A 22,256-nucleotide genomic window follows, 5' to 3' on the forward strand; every position below is an offset into this window, starting at 1 on the left:
GACGCTGAATAACGTAGAACAAACACATGTTCTAAACCCCTAACCAAGATGGCCGCTGGCGGGGGCAGTGTGCCTACCCTCAGACCCCCCCCCCTCCAACCTGTTGTGATGTTTGTTACTGTGGCTTTATGTGTCTGTGTGTCTCATGCTGTTTCCTCTGTTTCCCCTGCTGGTCTCATGTTCCTTTTGTTTCTTAGTTTCTCTCTGTTTCTCTGCCTACTGTCAGCGACGTCAGGTTCCTGAGAAGTGCTTTACAAAATAAAATGATATCTTGATTCTGAAGTAGACGTTGTTATATCGTATAACACACTCCACGTGACCCCAGATCTCTCCCACAACCAAATAATAAAAAATAAAAAAAGTCTGAATGAGTCTGAATGAGTCCGCCATAGATAGACAAATGGAAGTATGAATATCTTTTGAACAAATCCTCCAAAAAAGATACAGTCAACTGGAATATGTTAGTTTGTTACACATATGTTGGATTATGTAATTGGTTTGTCATGACCCCATTGGATTTGTATTAGATTCTTTTGTCAGACCATTGGATCTACTATTGAATCTACTTTCTCTGTGGATGGTTTTGTGAATAAATCTCCATTATGCTTCAATTACTGTGTTTATTGTATAGCAATAAGATTGGGTGAATTGGGGCCATTGTATAAAAGCATTACATCACTTGAAGTCGTGTGTTATACTCATTAGATCACGCCTAGCGGGGCGTGGTCTAACAACGTGATCTAATGAGTATAACACACTCCTGCGCGTGATGTAATGCTTGATTATTACCTGGTCCCACCAGCCGACGAGCCAGGGCCGCGAGCAGGTCTCGCAGAACAGGTCCACGAAGGGGCTCCCCCGCCCCGCCGCTGTGCCCTCCCCCTCCAGCGCCCCCCCCGGCCTGCCCTGCAGGGGGCTGCTGTAGCTGGAGGGCCGCCGGTAGCCCCCCGGGATGGGCGAGGGGCAGGGGGGCAGCGGGGCCGGGTCAATGGCCTCCGCCACGCCCATGGTGATGCCCAGGGTGACGGGCGCCCCCTGCTGGCAGCGGCAGGGGATGCGCGGAGGTGGAGCGGAGGAGGAGGAGGAGGAGGGGGGGAGGCCCGGCGAGCGCCCCAGTGGCATGAGACCGTCGTCAGGGTGGGGGGGGGGGAGAGGCCAGAACCTCAGGGTGGGGGGGAGAGGCCAGAACCTCAGGGTGGGGGGGAGAGGCCAGAACCTCAGGGTGGGGGGGAGAGGCCAGAACCTCAGGGTTATGGTGCTGGCTGGTCCTTCCCTACATGCAGTGCTCCGGTACGGGCTCAGGGCTTCAGGTCCGACGGCCCTGGTCTGGTCTCTGTGGAGCTACAGCTCATCCCATTACAACTGACCTGAGACCAGCCACAGGGGGGGGGGGGGAGGGAGGGAGGGAGGGAGGGAGGGAGGGAGGGAGGGAGGGAGGGAGCGTCTGAAGGGCACAGAGCGAGGGAAGAGGAAAGGAGCGAGAGAGAGAGGGAGAGAGAGAGAGAGAAGAGAGAGAGATAGAGAGGAGAGAGAGAGGAGAGAGAGAGAGAGGAGAGAGAGATCGAGAGGAGAGAGATAGAGAGGGAGAGAGAGAGAGAGGAGAGAGAGAGAGAGAGAGAGGGGAGAGAGAGAGAGAGAGAGAGAGAGGGGGAGAGGGAGGAGGAGAGAGAGAGGGAGGGAGAGAGAGAGAGGGAGGAGGGAGAGAGAGGAGGGGAGAGGGGAGAGAGAGAGAGAGGAGAGGGAGAGAGAGAGAGAGAGAGAGAGAGAGAGAGAGAGAGAGAGAGAGGGAAGAGAGAGAGAGAGGGGAGAGAGAGAGAGGGAGAGAGAGAGAGAGAGAGAGAGAGAGGAGAGAGAGATAGAGAGAGAGAGAGGAGAGAGAGAGAGAGAGGAAAGATGAGGTACTGTAAGTGAACGAGGAGCAGCAGAGGACAGAGAGATGACCGCGTATCGAGCGAAGCAGGTGAGCTGTAGGACAAGGGAGAGGACAGGGGGGGGGGGGGTGACAACAGAGAGAGAGAGAGGAGAGGGAGAGAGAGAGGGAGAGAGAGGGAGAGGGAGAGAGAGAGAGAGAGAAGGGAGAGAGGGAGAGGGAGAGAGAGAGGAAGGGAGGGAGCTAGGCCTGTAGCAGACGGTCAGGCTCGTAGACTCAAAGCAACAACAGGCTCCCTCTCCCCGCGTCGGCCGCACCTCACCCGCCTCGCGGATCCAGAGGCCCGGCCCGCTGCCCCCCCGTCTCCCTGCCCCCTCTGCTGCCCCCTCGCCGCCCGCCCCCCTCGCCCGCCACACGTCAGTCGGCCCTCCCGGAAGAATCCCTGCAGCCCTGTGTCAGTCCATAGTTCAGCCTCTCTGGAACACCGTCAGTCCATAGTTCAGCCTCTCCGGAACACCGTCAGTCCATAGTTCAGCCTCTCCGGAACACCGTCAGTCCATAGTTCAGGCCTCTCCGGAGAACACCGTCAGTCCATAGTTTCAGCCTCTCTGGAGAACACCGTCAGTCCATAGTTCAGCCTCTCTGGAGAACACCGTCAGTCCATAGTTCAGCCTCTCTGGAGAACACGTCAGTCCATAGTTCAGCCTCTCTGGAGAACACCGTCAGTCCATAGTTCAGCCTCTCCGGAGAACACCGTCAGTCCATAGTTCAGCCTCTCCGGAGAACACCGTCAGTCCATAGTTCAGCCTCTCTGGAGAACACCGTCAGTCCATAGTTCAGCCTCTCCGGAGAACACCGTCAGTCCATAGTTCAGCCTCTCTGGAGAACACCGTCAGTCCATAGTTCAGCCTCTCTGTAGAACACCGTCAGTCCATAGTTCAGCCTCTCTGGAGAACACGTCAGTCCATAGTTCAGCCTCTCTGTAGAACACCGTCAGTCCATAGTTCAGCCTCTCTGGAGAACACCGTCAGTCCATAGTTCAGCCTCTCTGGAGAACCACCGTCAGTCCATAGTTCAGCCTCTCTGGAGAACACCGTCAGTCCATAGTTCAGCCTCTCTGTAGAACACCGGAGGTCTAAATCCTGTTCCTTCTGGCTCCGGTTCCTCTTCCTCCTCCTCCTCCTCCTCCTCCTCCTCGAATGCTCTGCCTCTTGATTCTCTGGATGCTGAGACCAGCCCTCACAAGCTAATCAGCCGTGTGGCTGCAGGCGCGAGCACGCCTGCATGTGTGTGTGTGTGTGTGTGTGTGCGTGCCTGCATGCGTGTGTGTGTGCCTGCGTGTGTGTGCGCTTGCTTTCGCTCGCCAGCCCACAGCGCATGCGCGTAGAGACGGTGTGTACGTCTGAGCGAGGGTGAGCGAGGGTGAGAGAGACTGGGAGTGAGATGCTGGGATGCTGTGCTGACTATACTGGTACAGTGTGGAGGATAATGTATGTTAGCTCCACTGCTAACCTCCTCAGCTTGTCCCGGGAGAGCCCTCTCTACGCATTACACACACACACACACACACATACACACACACACACACACACACACACACACACACACAACAGACACACACACACACACACACACACACACACACACACACACACACACACACACCATCATCATTCCTTCTATCATAATCCTGATCTCAACACGTGTGTAAAATACTAGTAGTGACAATGCAACATATCCAGCGTTTCTATAACCAAACAAAGAATGTGGCACCGTCTCTTTAAGGCAGAACATTGGCGAAGGAGCATCGCTTCCGTTTGATTGGTTGACGGCCGAACCACATGCCTTGTGGTCAGAGTGGCGAGCCAATGAGTAAAAGGGAAGGAGGGCAGATCCTGCTGCTGTTCCATAGCAACCAAGGTTACAGCAGAGACATCAGCAGGACCCGCCTCCCTCCCTCCCTCCCTCCCTCCCTCCCTCCCTCCCTCTGTCCTTCACACACAGACCCTCTCTCTCTCTCTCTCTCTCTCTCTCTCTCTCTCTCTCTCTCTCTCTCTCTTTCTCTTTCTCTCTCTCTCTCTCTCTCTCTCTCTCCCTCTCTCTCTCTCTCTCTCTCTCTCTCTCTGTCTCTCTCTCCCTGTCTCTCTCTGTCTCTCTCTCTCTCTCTCTCTCTCTCTGTCTCTCTCTCTCCCTCTATTTATCTCTCTCTCTCTCACACGCTCTGACTCTCGCCCTCTCTCTCCCTCTCCCCCCTTCTCTCTCTCACAGGCACACACACAATCACACTCTGAGTCTCTCTTACTCAACAACCAACTAGGCTGCAGCAAAAAACTAAAAACCAGATTTACAAACATAAACATAAAGACAGAAAGCACTCTCATCACAGACAAGCTGGATGTAGCCAAATACCTAAACATATTCTTTACAAACATAGCCACAACACTGGTAAACAAACTACCCTCCCACTCAGGGCATTATGGGGTAGAACACATAGTAGTGTAACAGAGGCAACTCGCCCCTGCCACGAATTCGACCATGCCTTGAGTGGGAGTCGAACCCCAGGCGTCCGCACTGCGGGCGACATCACAAACCGCTGCGCCAAGAAAGGAATTCCCTTCTAAGCGCTCAGTTTGGATGCCTCTGGGGAGTGAGTTTTACACCCGTTACAGTAGCATACTACAAAAACCTAGGGGTCAGCAAAGACGACTTCAAACTGAAAATGGTAACAGATGAGGTACTCAAAAAAACTAAACATAAAGGGTGAGTTTGCTCAATCGAGAAACAGAAATCCCACAGAAAAAGTAAAGGTACCACTTGCGCTGGTTAACACAGATCTTGCCGGTCCAGTAAGAAACGAGTCCATAGGAGGCTTTAGATATGTACAGTCTTTTACAGATGTGTGCACAGGAGCAGTGTTTGTTTACTTTCTTAAAGCAAAGAGTGACACACTCCAGGCCACAGAAAAACTCCTGTCAGACATAGCCCCTTATGGTAACGTAAGATGCGTGAGGTCCGACAACGGAACCGAATTCACAAACAGAGAGTTCCAATCACTGTTGAGGAGGAACAAGATAAGACACAAGACGTCAGAGAGGGAATGGCGCACTCTTTTCGAAATGGCTAGGTGTAAGCTAGTAGGCAGTAACTTACCTAAGAGTCTATGGCATTATGCGGTGCAAGAAGCCGCTTACACCAGAAACAGGTGCTTTAATAAGCACACAGGCACCACCCCGTATACAGCACTGACAGGAAAGAAGTGTAATCTAGCTAGAATGCACAAATTTGGATCAGTGTGTTATGTGTACCTGCAGGACAGGGGAAAGCCCGAGTCCAGATGTGTAAAAGAAAAGGGCTCTTCGTAGGGCACGACAAGGGAAGCCCCGCTTTCCTAGTTTATCATCCCGGTAACGGGAGAGTGCAGAACACATGCTAGTCAAGTTTGTCACAAAGACAATCTGTGAGAGCAAGACACAGACAGAGGAGCCAGAGCTGGACTCCAGAGTAAGGTGTGTAGAAACAGAGACACATCAGCCCAGTGTACAGTGGCAGACAGTCAGCCACCCCCAGAGGCAGATGACGAGGAGCACCCGAGGGTGACGTCAAGTGCCCCAAGCAGTGGGAGGTATCCCTCAAGGGAACACAAACCCCCAAAGTATCTGACAGACTATGCCCGGAAAGGGAGTGACGAGGATGACAGTACACTTACCACCGTTGATTACTGCTACAGGGTAGTCAGTGGGGTACCCCCGACCTTTAAAGAGGCCATAGTGTCCCCCGAATCAAGTAAATGGGAGAGAGCAAGGGATGAGGAAATGAGGTCCCTAGAGGACAACCACGCCTTTACTCTAACCAAGATACCAGAGGGCAGACAGACAGTGGGAGGGAAATGGGTGTATTCAATCCAGGAGGGTATTGAAGGCCACGTCAAATACAAAGTATGGTTCGTACCTAATTGCTTAAATGCTGAAGGAGGGTACTCCATGTTTAAATACTGAAGGAGGGTGGCTACACTGCTTAAATGCAGGAGGAGGATACTCCAGGTTTAAATACAGGAGGAGTAGAATCCAGGTTTAAATACTGAAATGGATCCTATGTTTAAATCCATGTTTAAATACTGAAATGGGTCCCATGTTTAAATACAGAGGTGGATGATTTACCATGTTCTAAATGATTTAATTATGTGGAAAAGATCCTGAGATGTTTTGACTGATGTAAGAGATGTATAGAAAAGCTGTGGGTAGCCTCATTTGTTAGACAACCTCTACTCGCCCTGACCTATGTTTTGTAGTGAGTAGAAATTGTCACAGTATTTTGCTGACCCCACAGAGAAGCATTGAACTACGTCAAAAACATGTTTTTCGTTACCCCAGAGGTGCAGCAGACGAACAGCTGTGTTTCAGAAAGGGCAGCAAGGGTTTAGAGCTTAATGCCCACAGTGATACTATCAGCCTGTGAAGCCGAGTATATGTTTCTAGCTATGACAATGCAGAAATGTGTTTATCTAGAACAACTGCTCAAAGTGATGGAGATAACATTATGAATATATTGCCTATTATGTAGTAGGTAGTTGGAATGTATCCTCTATACCGAATATTGTGTTTTTGAAGATGAGGGGCGTTTTGTTAACATAATTTAAAATGGTGAACACCTATGTATATATGAAGACTGTTGTTTATGAGGGCAACCAGGGAACCATTGTGATTGCTAGGAACCCAGTGTGCCGACATAGATGTAAACATGTCGATATAAAATATCATCTCATCAGATCTGTCATCAGAGAAGAAAGAATGACACTGATTTATTGTCTAAACGGACGACAGGGTAGCAGACACTATGAGGAAACCTGTTCCTAATTTAAATTGAAGAGATTTGCAGAGGTCATGTTTAATGTGTAAATATTGACTGCCATACTCTATTGATGTTTTGGATTATATTATTTCCTTTGTAAAATGTTTTTCGGAGAAGTTATCCAGTATGCTAATCCAACCCTAAGTGGGAGTGTTGAAGTTAGAGGTTCTATGTAGGATTGTTAGTAAACGTCTAACTGCATATATAACTGTTTCCACTAGAGGGCGCTCTAGGCGGAGCCACTCAAGATACCACCAGGTGGCGAGTATAAATACAGATGTCTCCTCCCCCTCTATCTCTCCCCCACCTACCTCTCAGTGAGAGGAGAACTCATGTGCTGCTGCTCATACCATGTGAATGAATAAACCACGCCGTTTAAAGGCTAAAGATAGAAACCATGCCTCTTGACCACATAATTGTCCCCCCATAGCCAGATTCTGTCAACAAACAAGTTACAGGTTGAAAAAGCCCTCAGCTCAGAACTCGGCAGAATCTGCACCTGGCTCGCTGATAACAAACTATCATTACACATGGGTAAAACAGAGTCCATTCTCTTCGGTTCAAATAACAAACTCAGCAAGACCGACGGCTTCTCAGTTACAGTGGGTGACAATATGGTCACAAGGAAAGATGAAATTACCTACCTGGGTTCCATCCTAGAGGCTAATCTCTCCTGTGACAAAATGGCATCCAATGTAATACAAAAAGTCAACCAACGAACTCGATTCTTGTACCGGATCTCCTCTCTGGTAAACAAGAACACCCTGAAGACTCTGGCAGGAGCACTCATTCAAGGGTACTATGACTATGCATGCACCTCATGGTACCAAAGCACCTCAAAGGCGCTAAAAACCAAATTACAAACATCTCAAAACAAACTGGTCAGACTACTGCTTGACCTGAACCCCAGAACCCACCTCACCCCTGCCCACTTTGACAACCTAGGATGGCTTAGAGTAGACGACAGAGTACAGCAACTTGCAATGGGCCTGGTCTACAAGATACACTACACTGTGTGTGTGTGTGTGTGTGTGTGTGTGTGTGTGTGTGTGTGTGTGTGTGTGTGTGTGTGTGTGTGTGTGTGTGTGTGTGTGTGTGTGTGTGTGTGTGTGTGTGTGTGTGTGTGTGTGTGTGTGTGTGTGTGTGTGTACCTTGCAGGAGGCCATGTCGCTGACTGACCGGTGGGTCTGCAGCGTCTCCAGCTGATCCAGACACCAGTCCAGCTCATCCAGAGTCTCCCGCGCCATCTGCTGGTAGGTCTCATCTATTACACACACACACACACACACACACACACACACACACACACACGCGCACACACACACACACACACACACACACACACACACACACACACACACACACACACACACACACACACACACACACACACACACAATATGTAAATAATGCTGTATATACTGTATATATATATTTATTCTTACCATATATATATATATATATATATATATATATATACACCTCTGTCTGTACATACCTGCATATAAATTTTTTTACATAGCTGTAGATACTATATCTATATCTGTACATATCTCTTACCTACTCTTACTAGTTACACTGCTGGCCAGTATGACTTACTACCATAGTGTCTTTATACCTCTATCACTGTACATATTAATACTATATCTATATCTGTACATATCTCTTAACTACTCTTACTAGTTACACTGCTGGCCAGTATGACTTACTACCATAGTGTCTTTATACCTGTATCACTGTACATATTAATACTATATCTATATCTGTACATATCTCTTACCTACTCTTACTAGTTACACTGCTGGCCAGTATGACTTACTACCATAGTGTCTTTATACCTGTATCACTGTACATATTAATACTATATCTATATCTGTACATATCTCTTACCTACTCTTACTAGTTACACTGCTGGCCAGTATGACTTACTACCATAGTGTCTTTATACCTGTATCACTGTACATATTAATACTATATCTATATCTGTACATATCTCTTACCTACTCTTACTAGTTACACTGCTGGCCAGTATGACTTACTACCATAGTGTATTTATACCTGTATCACTGTACATATTAATACTACATCTATATCTGTACATATCTCTTACCTACTCTTACTAGTTACACTGCTGGCCAGTATGACTTACTACCATAGTGTCTTTATACCTGTATCACTGTACATATTAATACTACATCTATATCTGTACATATCTCTTACCTACTCTTACTAGTTACACTGCTGGCCAGTATGACTTACTACCATAGTGTCTTTATACCTGTATCACTGTACATATTAATACTATATCTATATCTGTACATATCTCTTACCTACTCTCACTAGTTACACTGCTGGCCAGTATGACTTACTACCATAGTGTCTTTATACCTGTATCACTGTACATATTAATACTATATCTATATCTGTACAGATAAGATATAAGATAAGATAAGATATTCCTTTATTGATCCCCTTGGGGAAATTCAGGCATCATAGCAGCATGGGGGGAGGGGGGGAGGGGTACAGGTAGTAAAACAACACAGTATACAGGTAGTAAAAGACAACACAGGCAGTGTAAACAATTTGATCAATATGGTCAATACAATTTACTATCTGACTAGCTGAGGAATATTCACATTATTCACAGTGTCACATGAGGTGCAGTATGCAAGAGGTAGTGTTATAATTTACTATCTACTGAGTATACATTAATCAAAGTACCAGGGTAGTCTACTTTGTCCCCCTTGGGTTCCTATAAGTCCCAGGTCAATGTCTGGTAGCAGTCGCTGTCGCTGCCCCCTGTTGTGGGGCCTGGAGGCTGCTAGTCGCTGCCCACTGTTGTGGAGCCTGATGGCCGCTGGTACATATCTCTTACCTACTTTTACTAGTTACACTGCTGGCCAGTATGACTTACTACCATAGTGTCTTTATACCTGTATCACTGTACATATTAATACTATATCTATATCTGTACATATCTCTTACTAGTTACATTGCTGGCCAGTATGACTTACTACCATAGTGTCTTTATACCTGTATCACTAGTCTGTACATATTAATACTACAACTCTGTACATACATCTGATTAGCACTATTACTCAGTATTACTAATTTATATATTTTATATCCAGCTTAATCTGTTCGTACTTGTGCTGTATAATTGTAATTTATAATAACAAGCTGAACCTACCAGAGAGAGTGGCCTGAGGAACAGTGGGTTGGCTTGTCAACGGCGACCTCCTGTCGACAAACGTATCATTACATTAGAGGTTGAACCATACACTGCTGCCCCCTGCTGGAACCTAACGTCACTGCAGGGTGATACCACAGGGACAAAAGACATGGGTCGTTTGATTCAGTTACACGGCCATAAAGAGAGATAAGCCGCCCGCCCGTGTGTCAAGGCCTTTGGATACAGTATATTGAATATCGTCAGATAGATGGTTTGAGCTGCAGATAGACAGCCCTGGTGTATTATTATCCAGGATCAGATTAAGTTAGACAGCCCTGGTGTATTATTATCCAGGATCAGATTCAGTTAGACAGCCCTGGTGTATTATTATCCAGGATCAGATTCAGTTAGACAGCCCTGGTGTATTATTATCCAGGATCAGATTCAGTTAGACAGCCCTGGTGTATTGCCCCAGGTGCTCTGATTCAGATTTAGATTCAGATTCAGATTCAGATTCAGATTCAGATTCAGTAGAAGGGCATTCTTACCCTCTATTTGCTCCACAGCATTAAGGAATAAAAAAGCAATTAACAATGAACAACTAACAGAATAAAAAAGCAGGTATTTATATACAATGAACTGTCTGGGGTACAACTAAGTACAAGTAAATACAAATACAAATAAGTACACATTCAACAGTTAAAATTAATTGCACATTGTATTGATGGGGTGGAATTTCCTCTAGAAGAATTCATGAATTCACCGGACAAAGAAAGCAGAGACAAAGCATCTGTTCAACTAGCTCCCCTTAGAGCCCTAAGTGCTGTAAAACAGCAAGATATATACTTAGGGCTTTCCACTGTGTAGCTCTGTAATCAATAATCATAGAGGCAGCAGTTCTGTAATCATAGAGGCAGCTCTGTAATCATAGAGGCAGCTCTGTAATCATAGAGGGAGCTCTGTAATCATAGAGGCAGCTCTGTAATCATAGAGGCAGCTCTGTAATCATAGAGGCAGCTCTGTAATCATAGAGACAGCTCTGTAATCATAGAGGGAGCTCTGTAATCATAGAGGCAGCTCTGTAATCATAGAGGGAGCTCTGTAATCATAGAGGCAGCTCTGTAATCATAGAGGGAGCTCTGTAATCATAGAGGCAGCTCTGTAATCATAGAGGGAGCTCTGTAATCATAGAGACAGCTCTGTAATCATAGAGGGAGCTCTGTAATCATAGAGGCAGCTCTGTAATCATAGAGGGAGCTCTGTAATCATAGAGGCAGCTCTGTAATCATAGAGGCAGCTCTGTAATCATAGAGGGAGCTCTGTAATCATAGAGACAGCTCTGTAATCATAGAGGCAGCTCTGTAATCATAGAGACAGCTCTGTAATCATAGAGGAAGCTCTGTAATCATAGAGGCAGCTCTGTAATCATAAAGGCAGCTCTGTAATCATAGAGGCAGCTCTGTAATCATAGAGGCAGCTCTGTAATCATAGAGACAGCTCTGTAATCATAGAGGGAGCTCTGTAATCATAGAGGCAGCTCTGTAATCATACAGAGGGACCTACAGAGAGAGCTGGTAGGCATTACATTACAGTGGACGAGAACCTTACGTTTAAATCTCACATAGATAAACTTGTGTCAAAGCTGAAGCTTAAACTCGGCTTCTTTTTCAGAAACAGGTCCTTCTGCCCCCTTAGCGACTATTTTGTGTTTTTTGCCTATATGTATTTGTGTTTCTGTGTACAACGATGGCTGTGTTGGTTATTATGTCATGAAATTGGGTCAGATTGGTCATCTTTGATATATATTCCATGTATAAAAGGATCATCATTATAATACCTCTAAAAAAAAGTTATACACTTTAGCCTGGCAAAACACCTAGTGTTTTTTTTGTGTTCTCATTGACTCCCATGTTAAAACGCTCCACTCATTCATTCAATTATCATCAAATAAACGCTATTTTCGTACCACCAGGAGCCTGTTGCTCTCCCATGAGTCCGTTACCGGATTATGACACACGGTGGCGCAGTTGCACTATGGCTGCACTGGCTGGTGTAGGCAGTCAAAGCACCGGGCCGTTGTGCTTCCTATTGGTCCAGGCGGTGATGTGAGCAGCTTGCAGCCGTGTGTGAGTGCTCTGGAGGGGGGGGGGGGCGCGCGGATAGAGAGAAGCGATTGGAGGACTTCCTTCTCCTCACACACAGCGGCTGAGCTGTGCCGGGGTGGAGTCTGCCTCGCGCGGCTTTGCTCTCACAGAGTGAGGAGCAAATAGCGGAAGAGGGCTGGTCCTTCAGCAAACGGCGGTCTGCTCTTCAGAATTTACCGGGAGAAATGTTTACTGTACCCCCGCTGACATAATAAGCAATTAACGGTGCTTACTAACGTTATTAGTTACGCTATTTCTGACCGAATTAGTCATTCATTTGTAAATATGAAGACATATTCTTTTTCACACAGACTCTGTGCATCTTTTCGACGCTGAACTTATGGGTTGAAAACGTGTAAAAATATGAACTAAATACAGATGTCTGTGTTTTTTTTTCATAAAAAGGGATTTAATATCAAACAAACGGGAATATAAGTGGTTAAAATTTGGAAATAGTTGTAATCTTTTACAGATAGGCTATATTGAGGTTAGGATGTTAGTGCACTTCCTGAAAAGTTTTTTTTTTTAAATATTAAAGATTAAGAATTATATGGCCTTGCACTTGATGCAAACATTTCCTGCTTATGATTACAACTCTGCAAAATCGTTAGGGGGGCATAAGGGAGTGAGAAGTCACCTGATCTCGACCACCTTCTTACCACGACTCGATTATGGTGACTTAAGGCCTCTGCATGCTACAGAAACTTCAGAGCAACTGCAACACAACATCGGCGCGATTTCAGCGCGGTTGTTTTAGAGGGTTTTGTAGACTGTGTTGCTTGGACGTTGCGTACATGTCCCTCAAATCTAACCTAAACAACCGTTGCGTTGATATTGCGTAGCAGTGATTGGTTGGTTAGCGAATGGGGGCGGGGCTGTCATAGAATAATATTAGTCCCGCAGAGAATAATCCTCCATTGTTGTTTCCAGCGTTGACGCTAAATAATTAGCGTCACATAGCTTGCCTTTTTCTGAAAACCCAAGCACATATTGTTCCATAGCATACGCCTTCAGTTGATCATGACAAATCCTCTCTTACCTTGACGATTAAAAAGCCTCCATAATTTAGTAAATAAAGCTGTAGCCAGCCAGCTAGCATTGGGTCTATTCAAAATGCTATCCACATTAGCTACATAGCTAACCAAGTAAATACAATGGTATCCGTCCTGAGGTAACGTTAAATACAACGTTTGCTAGTCGAAATGACTGGACACACACAGGGACAAGTTAAACATCAATCAATTAATTTATTCCAATAGGTAGTTTGAGCTGCATGTGAGCCGAGGTCCTCTCCATTGGAAACTAATGATGTTACGGTAACGTTAGCTCGAAAAGCACAGAAAGTTAAGCTGCTAGCAACAGACACTATAACACTTCCGGTCGGGGGTTTTCAAAATAAAAGAGCGACGTCTAAAATCACCGGAAATACGTTTATTTTGTACATTGTCTAACGTTAACACGAACCTAAACTAACTTTAGTTAAACTAACTTTGCGCGTCGATGTTGCAGAAGCATAAAGGCAGAGTGTCTAAAACACCGTTGCTTTGTCGATGTTGTGTTGCAGTTGCTTTGAAGTTTCTGTAGCATGCAGAGGCCTTTACTCTACATGTATGCACCTGATCAGTACCTCAGAAAGCTGGATGCTGTGTACCATTCTGCTTCACGCTTTGTCACGGGATGTTCTCGATGGCTCTCTCTTGTGCACAAAGTGAGAACTGAATTGGGAAAAATTGCTTTTAAATATGCTGCTCCTTCATCCTGGAACAAGAGGACTGGTCACCCTCGGAGAATTCAAAGCCATTTTAAAAACCTACGAACTCAGTTCCCTCGGACAACTGTGTTTGATCATTTGCCTGAAATTGGAGCTTGCTGTGAATGTTTTATCTGTATTTTATTGTGATGTTCTTTTCTATGTTGAAACTTTCTGCTGCCTCGCTCGGCCAGATCACTCTTGAAAAAGAGATTTTAATCTCAATGATGCTTATCTGGTTAAATAAAGGATTTGATTGATTGATTGATTGATGCTGTGTCTGACGAGGTGATACTGACTTGGTGGGAGACGTGACGCTGGCCAGGAGGGTGAAGTTACTTCTGACCGTCCGGAGGCTGGACAACACCTGGGGGGGGAGGGGGGGGGAGGGGGATGGGAGGGGGGGGGAGGGGGGGGGGGAGGGGGGGTGCAAAACAAAATAGTTTTTCCTTGTCATCCCTTTCATGTTTTCTTTTTCATCCGTTTCATAATATTTCACAGCAATTAAACATGTGAAGGTGGAGGAGCCAACAGGAAGAGGAGGGGCCAGCAGGAAGAGGAGCAGGAAGAGGAGAAGCCAGCAGGAAGAGGAGCAGGAAGAGGAGGAGCCAACAGGGCGGAGACATACCTGAGCGAAGGGGGTGACAATCATGTCTTCAGCGTGTCTGTGGAGGGAGAGACCAGAGGAGAGAGAGGAGAGGAGAGGAGGAGGAGGGAGGAGAGGAGGAGGAGGGAGGAGAGGAGAGGAGAGGAGAGGAGAGGAGAGAGGAGAGGAGAGGAGAGGAGGAGGAGGAGGAGGCAGGAGAGGAGAGCAGAGGAGAGGAGAGGAGAGAGGAGAGGAGGGAGGAGAGAGGAGAGGAGAGGAGAGGAGAGGAGAGGAGAGGAGAGGAGAGGAGAGGAGAGGAGAATGGAGGAGAGAGGAGAGAGTAGAGAGGAGAGGAGGAGGAGGGAGGAGAGCAGAGCAGAGGAGAGGAGAGGAGAGGAGAGGAGAGAGGAGAGGAGAGGCGAGGAGAGAGGAGAGAGCAGAGGAGGGAGGAGAGAGGAGAGGAGAGGAGAGGAGAGAGCAGAGGAGGGAGGAGAGAGGAGAGGATAGAGGAGAGAGCAGAGGAGGGAGGAGAGAGGAGAGGAGAGGAGGGAGGAGAGGAGGAGGAGGCAGGAGAGGAGAGGAGAGGAGAGGAGAGGAGAGGAGAGGAGAGGAGAGGAGAGGAGAGGAGAGGAGAGGAGAGGAGAGGAGAGGAGGGAGGAGAGAGGAGAGGAGAGGAGAGGAGAGGAGAGGAGAGGAGAGGAGAGAGCAGAGGAGAGGAGAGGAGAGGAGAGGAGGAGAGGAAGAGAGAGCAGAGGAGGAGAGGAGCAGAGGAGGGAGGAGAGGAGGAGAGGAGGGAGGAGAGGAGGAGAGAGCAGAGGAGGGAGGAGAGGAGGAAGAGTGTAAACAGAGGAACATTAGAAACAGCTGTTGTTTGTGTCATTACATCTCTGGGGTGGAATGTCTGCTCTGTGTGAATCTAAACACAGAAGACGTCTCCAGGAGGACCAGCGAAGGACACAGAGATCTTCCACGCGATCGGTGCGACGAGTCCGTCAGCGTCATTATAACCATCACCACAAGGGACCAAAACAAAGTTGCTTGTGAGTTTTAAGTGTGTGTGTGTGTGTGTGTGTTGGCCAGGATGGTGACAAATCATAGTTCTGATTTATGATTTAAAGTGTAGGTTACATGGGCTATCTATGTTAAATGATATGTATCTATTAATTAGAGCATGATGGATTCAGTCTGTCTATTTGCTTTGTCTAATTGCAGTGTGTTTGTTTTGTCAATGTATTGTGATGATGAGTGTGAAGGTAAGTTATTGGACCCGAGGAAGAATAGCGGTTGCTATGCAACCGATAATGATCTAAATCAAACAAACAAACAAACAAACAAACGAACAGTCATCATGTCCTCTGTGTGACACGGAGGAAGGTAAATGGTGCTTTTATATAACTCTTTTATCCAAAGCGCTTTACAGTTTGTTCCTCACACTCACACATTCACACACCGACGGCGGAGGCGACCTGCTCATCGGGAGCAGTTAGGGGTTAAGTGCAGGGGTGTAAAAGTACTTGAGTAATTGTACTTTGTTACAATACTTAAGTACTGTTTTTGGGAATTTGTACTTTACTTGAGTATTATCAGGTTTGTATACTTTTACTCAATTACATTTCAGAGAAAAAAAACATACTTTTTACTCCTTACATTTAAAATGCAGACCTACAAAGTACAAAGTACAAATCTCGCAGGTCCAACCATTTTAATTAGTATATTTGTTTCTCTGGCCGATCTAACGTTAACGTTATTGATCCTGCGGCCGCACTTTATTTAAAAACAGCTAATCAAATCCCCATCAATGGAAGATGAACCCGCCCACACCCATGCTGATTGGTCCTTGTGCAAGACTAGAAAGCGGGGATCTTTGATTAAACACCTGCTATCAGAAGAATAGACGGTCAGAAAAAAGGTTTTTTACTTTTACTTTTTAGTACTCAAGTACGTTTAAAAGTAGAAACTTTTGTACTTTTACTCAAGTGTGTTTTTAGCCAGATACTCTGACTCAGATACTTTTACTTGAGTACGATTTTGAGACGGTACCCATACTTTCACTTAAGTATAATTTCTGGGTACTTTTTACACCCCTGGTTAAGCGTCTTGCTCAAGGACACTTCGACACGCTGCCCGGGAGGAGCGGGAGTCGAACCGAGAACCTTCGCATCATCACACTCACCCCTCGCTGTTGACGGAGGAGTTGCGGGACATGGTCCTGACCCTAACGCATCACACTCACCCCTCGCTGTTGACGGAGGAGTTGCGGGACATGGTCCTGACCCTAACGCATCACACTCACCCCTCGCTGTTGACGGAGGAGTTGCGGGACATGGTCCTGACCCTAACGCATCACACTCACCCCTCGCTGTTGACGGAGGAGTTGCGGGACATGGTCCTGACCCTAACGCATCACACTCACCCCTCGCTGTTGACGGAGGAGTTGCGGGACATGGTCTTGGGCGACATGTCGTAGTCCGAGTCGGAGCGGTACAGGAAGGACTCGCGCCGCTGGTGCAGCACCGGGCCGGGGTCCATGGGGCTGCGTCCTGGAGACAGGCCGCCCTCCGAGTCCAGGCTGCAGGTCACAGGAGACACAGGGGGTCAGAGGTCACAGGAGACACAGGGGGTCAGAGGAGAGAGGTCACAGGTCACAGGAGACACAGGGGGTCACAGGTCACAGGAGACAGGTCACAGTTCACAGGAGACAGGTCACAGGTCAGAGGTCACAGGAGACAGGTCACAGGAGACACAGGGGGTCACAGGTCACAGGAGACAGGTCACAGGAGACAGGTCACAGGTCAGAGGTCACAGGTCACAGGTCACAGGAGACACAGGGGGTCACAGGTCACAGGAGACACAGGGGGTCAGCCTGTGCTCTCATGTCGCGCTCAGGTTGGGATTCCTTTCAGAATCGGCATCAGAAAGGTGTTTACTCACTCAGGGAACTAGATCTGGTCGTTTTTGGTGCGACATTAACGGACAGACAGTTATGAGTAGAACCAGACGTCATCAGATCATATAGAACCAGCCTTCATCAGATCATATAGGGGAGGTACAGGTATGGGGGAGGGGGGGGAGGTACAGTATGGGGGAGGGGGGGGGGTACAGTATGGGGGAGAGGGGAGGGGAGGTACAGTATAGGCAGCAGGGTAATAGTAGAAAGACATATAGGCGATACAATTAGATCTGAATATAAAAATATGAGAAAGATAAACTGTACACAAATGGTGCAGATGAGGGTCTGTATGCCCCTTATATTATACGTTACAATAGATATAGGCAATAACATTATGATAATAATATAGGCAACATTTGTATCTGAATGTGTATACTAGGAGTAAGAGTGAAAGTAAACAGTATTACACAAGGTATAGGAATATATCCACGACCACAGAGGATCTGAGCTCAGACAGTACGCCTGCTGCTAAACAGCTCTCAATAGTTCTGGGTATGGAATGTATTAGAATAATAAGCCAAAAGGTGGACAGTTGACCTTCTTGCTAAACGATTCCAGCTCTGTGAGAGAACCATAAGTATTCTAGTGATTGAAAATCATAATCCAGTAGCGAGAATGGATGAAATGAACAAACAGAAAAGCCAACGTGTCCATGATGTACACCACGATCAATGGGAACGTTTTGAGTTGAAAGCATATCGACAACGTACACATAGTACCCTGGAGTTAGACAAGAAGATACACACCTTTTTCTTCTCTGTGCATGCAGTAGGAGTAGGAAGACGTTGGGAACTAGGCTAATGGAGGAACCTACTTCCAGTGACTGACGCTAAGCTAGGCTAACGGTGTGTGTCTTCCTACTCCTACTGCACGCACAGAGAAGAAAAGGGTATGCGTCTTCTTGTCTAACTCCAGGGTAGATGCCAAATAAGCAAATTTCCCAAAATGTTGGAGTTTTCCTTTAACAACCGGCCTCGCGAGCCAGACGGATCTTGCAGGATGATGATAAAAGGTTCGTCTGGCTCGAAAGCTCGCCTGCATATAATGATACAGGTGCTGACAGGAAGTAGACGGGGACCGAAGCCGTTCCCTTGGCAACAGGAGACTTCTGAGAAGGTCTATAGACCCTGAGACGTTCACAACCCCTCCCACCCACTGTACACGGACTCCCAAGATGCAACACTGAACGACACAGGAAGTCCTTCGTTCCGACAGCCATCAGACTGTACCACGCCTCACTGAACCGCACTGAGCACAGAGTTACAGTACAAACTCTTACATATCTTCCTGGACATTTTTACATCTATATTTACATTTTGTACTGTGCATTACTGTATAATTTTGGCTGTATATTTTAGAATGTATATACATATTTTAGAATGTATATCCTTGACTGTATTTCTATCCTTTTTAGATTTTTGACTACCTAAATGTTTATTGTGAGCGGTCGGTCTGTGGTGCTGAATTTCCCGCGGGATCAATAAAGTACTTCTATTCTATTCTATTTTATTATATTCTATTTAGAGGTGGGCATAGATTTTTTTTTAATCTAGATTAATCTATCTGCAATGGCTAAAAGAAAATACAAATAAATCTGCCGAAGGCATTCAAAATATGTGTGTTCTACCCAAATAATGACCAGAAGTAAGTCCTTACTTTTTCTTTCCTCCTTATGTTTCTCAGGCCAGGTGGCCCATTACACCATGAGCCCATCTCCCGTTTCCAAAATGCATTACAGACTGTTTGAAAAAGCTGTTTTGCTATGATAATTGGTAATGAAATATCAAAATAATGTTCAATAAGATGTACTTGTGTTTAATAAGTTGTTTTATTCAGAAGTTAACACAAATAAATAATATTACCAGTACAGTACAGTATCTAGCACACTCTCAGGAGCAAAACAGAAAGAAGCATTTCAAACTTGAACTATGTGACATGGCTTGACTCAATCAGTCCAATCTCTATGTCTCCTTCTTCCACCAGTCACTCAGGCAGACCAGCTTGTTTTATGTAGCGGTGTCTACTTATAGTGCCTATAATATTTTTCGCGTTGGGTGCCAGACAGGGCCAAACCCTGCCAATGCAAATCAACTGCTCCAGTGGAGTTGCTTAGTGGCCAATGGTGTCAACTGCGGTTGTACTGGGCAGCTCCCAGGTGTGAATGGAACTGTGTGAATGTGAAGCAGGGCGTTCCTGAAAAAGAGCATCTGTGCTCAGAGAACCTACAGGTAAATTTTTTATTTTTTTTTAAGATTAACTGCATCAATTATATTATCGCGTGATACTAGTATTGAGTTAACGCAGCACGTTAACGCCGTTAACGGCCCAGCTCTAATTCTATTGTTTCAGCAACATTCCAGTTAGAGCGACAAGCTAAGACTGTGATGGATGAGAGACAAACTACAGAGTGGCTGCAAACACAACACTATTCTTAGTTATCTCCACCGAAACACCGCTCCGCTCTGTATTCAGACGCACACTTGTATTGCTGAATGCTTCAGTTACTTGATACATTTAAGTGAACAACGTGCTCAATCAGGGGGAACTCTCTCTTAGTGAACAACGTGCTCAATCAGGGGGAACTCTTAGAGAACAACATGCTCAATCAGTCTTCCTAAAGCACCCCCCCCCTGTGCGAGCTTCATCAACTAACACTCAGGTTGGTTTCTGCTGCATCAAGCCGTGAGAGTGACCGTGAGAGTGACTTCACTCCTCCGTCTGACTGAGATAATTATAGGTTGTGTGTGAATTTCACAGGAAATGTTGACTGCAGCCACCAAACAGCTGCGGAAGCGAACAGCTACACTCCTTATCTTGGCTGTTGAAGAACAACAGTGCAACCTATGCTGTTCATGATCTCTGACAGTAAATATCAAATCATACTGTGATGGAATATTCTCAGTAAAGTGCAATAGTAATATACAGGTGATTAAAGTGGGTATAAAATATATAAATTAGTACTACTAACTAAGTAATAGTGCTAATCAGATGTATGTACAGAGTTGTAGTATTAATATGTACAGTGATACAGGTATAAAGACACTATGGTAGTAAGTCATACTGGCCAGCAGTGTAACTAGTAAGAGTAGGTAAGAGATATGTACAGATATAGATATAGTATTAATATGTACAGTGATACAGGTATAAAGACACTATGGTAGTAAGTCATACTGGCCAGCAGTGTAACTAGTAAGAGTAGGTAAGAGATATGTACAGATATAGATATAGTATTAATATGTACAGTGATACAGGTATAAGGACACTATGGTAGTAAGTCATACTGGCCAGCAGTGTAACTAGTAAGAGTAGGTAAGGGATATGTACAGATATAGATATAGTATTAATATGTACAGTGATACAGGTATAAAGACACTATGGTAGTAAGTCATACTGGCCAGCAGTGTAACTAGTAAGAGTAGGTAAGGGATATGTACAGATATAGTATTAATATGTACAGTGATACAGGTATAAAGACACTATGGTAGTAAGTCATACTGGCCAGCAGTGTAACTAGTAAGAGTAGGTAAGAGATATATACAGATATAGATATAGTATTAATATGTACAGTGATACAGGTATAAAGACACTATGGTAGTAAGTCATACTGGCCAGCAGTGTAACTAGTAAGAGTAGGTCAGAGATATGTACAGATATAGATATAGTATTAATATGTACAGTGATACAGGTATAAAGACACTATGGTAGTAAGTCATACTGGCCAGCAGTGTAACTAGTAAGAGTAGGTCAGAGATATGTACAGATATAGATATAGTATTAATATGTACAGTGATACAGGTATAAAGACACTATGGTAGTAAGTCATACTGGCCAGCAGTGTAACTAGTAAGAGTAGGTAAGAGATATGTACAGATATAGATATAGTATTAATATGTACAGTGATACAGGTATAAAGACACTATGGTAGTAAGTCATACTGGCCAGCAGCGTAACTAGTAAGAGTAGGTAAGAGATATGTACAGATATAGATATAGTATTAATATGTACAGTGATACAGGTATAAAGACACTATGGTAGTAAGTCATACTGGCCAGCAGTGTAACTAGTAAGAGTAGGTAAGAGATATGTACAGATATAGATATAGTATTAATATGTACAGTGATACAGGTATAAAGACACTTATGGTAGTAAACACTGGCCAGCAGTGTAACTAGTAAGAGTAGGTAAGAGATATGTACAGATATAGATATAGTATTAATATGTAAAGTGATACAGGTATAAAGACACTATGGTAGTAAGTCATACTGGCCAGCAGTGTAACTAGTGAGAGTAGGTAAGAGATATGTACAGATATAGATATAGTATTAATATGTACAGTGATACAGGTATAAAGACACTATGGTAGTAAGTCATACTGGCCAGCAGTGTAACTAGTAAGAGTAGGTAAGAGATATGTACAGATATAGATATAGAATCTATAGATATGTAAAAGGATTATGTACAGTATGTACAGACAGATGTGGTAGTAGTACTCATCTGGGTTTTTCATGGGCTATACGTTGCAAATTGTGATGCTTACTGACGAACACACGTTGATATGTTTTCACTTTCCCAGGGCAGTGAGATCCCACCCCCATCGCTACGGTAACCTGGATACAGATCCACAGGGCAGTGAGATCCCACCGCCGTCACTACGGTAACCTGGATACAGATCCACAGGGCACTGAGATCCCACCGCCGTCACTACGGTAACCTGGATACAGATCCACAGGGTCACTGAGATCCCACCGCCGTCACTACGGTAACCTGGATACAGATCCACAGGGCAGTGAGATCCCAACGCCATCACCAATGTAACGAGTGGATTTGAACGACCATAGGATCCACAGGCGGCCGCACTGACCGGCTGAGCTAAAGGGTCAAGGGTCAGCCCCGTTAGCAGGTGCTGGTTGACTGCAACCTACTGGTTATTAGTTTA

The 22,256-nt window shown here is 45.6% G+C and overlaps 1 protein-coding gene across 1 annotated transcript; it reads right to left on the reverse strand.

The window, feature by feature from the left end:
• Positions 1-1,298: 1,298 nt before the first annotated feature.
• LOC311247929 (3',5'-cyclic-AMP phosphodiesterase 4A-like) lies at positions 1,299-16,939 on the reverse strand (the record flags this gene model as incomplete). Its single annotated transcript, XM_084338909.1, has 6 exons — positions 1,299-1,367; positions 7,870-7,982; positions 9,909-9,958; positions 14,084-14,151; positions 14,413-14,449; positions 16,784-16,939. Coding segments are annotated over 6 exons (493 nt in total), but the record flags the coding sequence as incomplete, so codon positions are not given.
• Positions 16,940-22,256: the final 5,317 nt, after the last annotated feature.

This window comes from Notolepis coatsorum (assembly GCF_963971535.1).
Source record: "Notolepis coatsorum genome assembly, contig: SCAFFOLD_1861, whole genome shotgun sequence".
In the NCBI taxonomy this organism is placed as follows: domain Eukaryota; kingdom Metazoa; phylum Chordata; class Actinopteri; order Aulopiformes; family Paralepididae; genus Notolepis; species Notolepis coatsorum.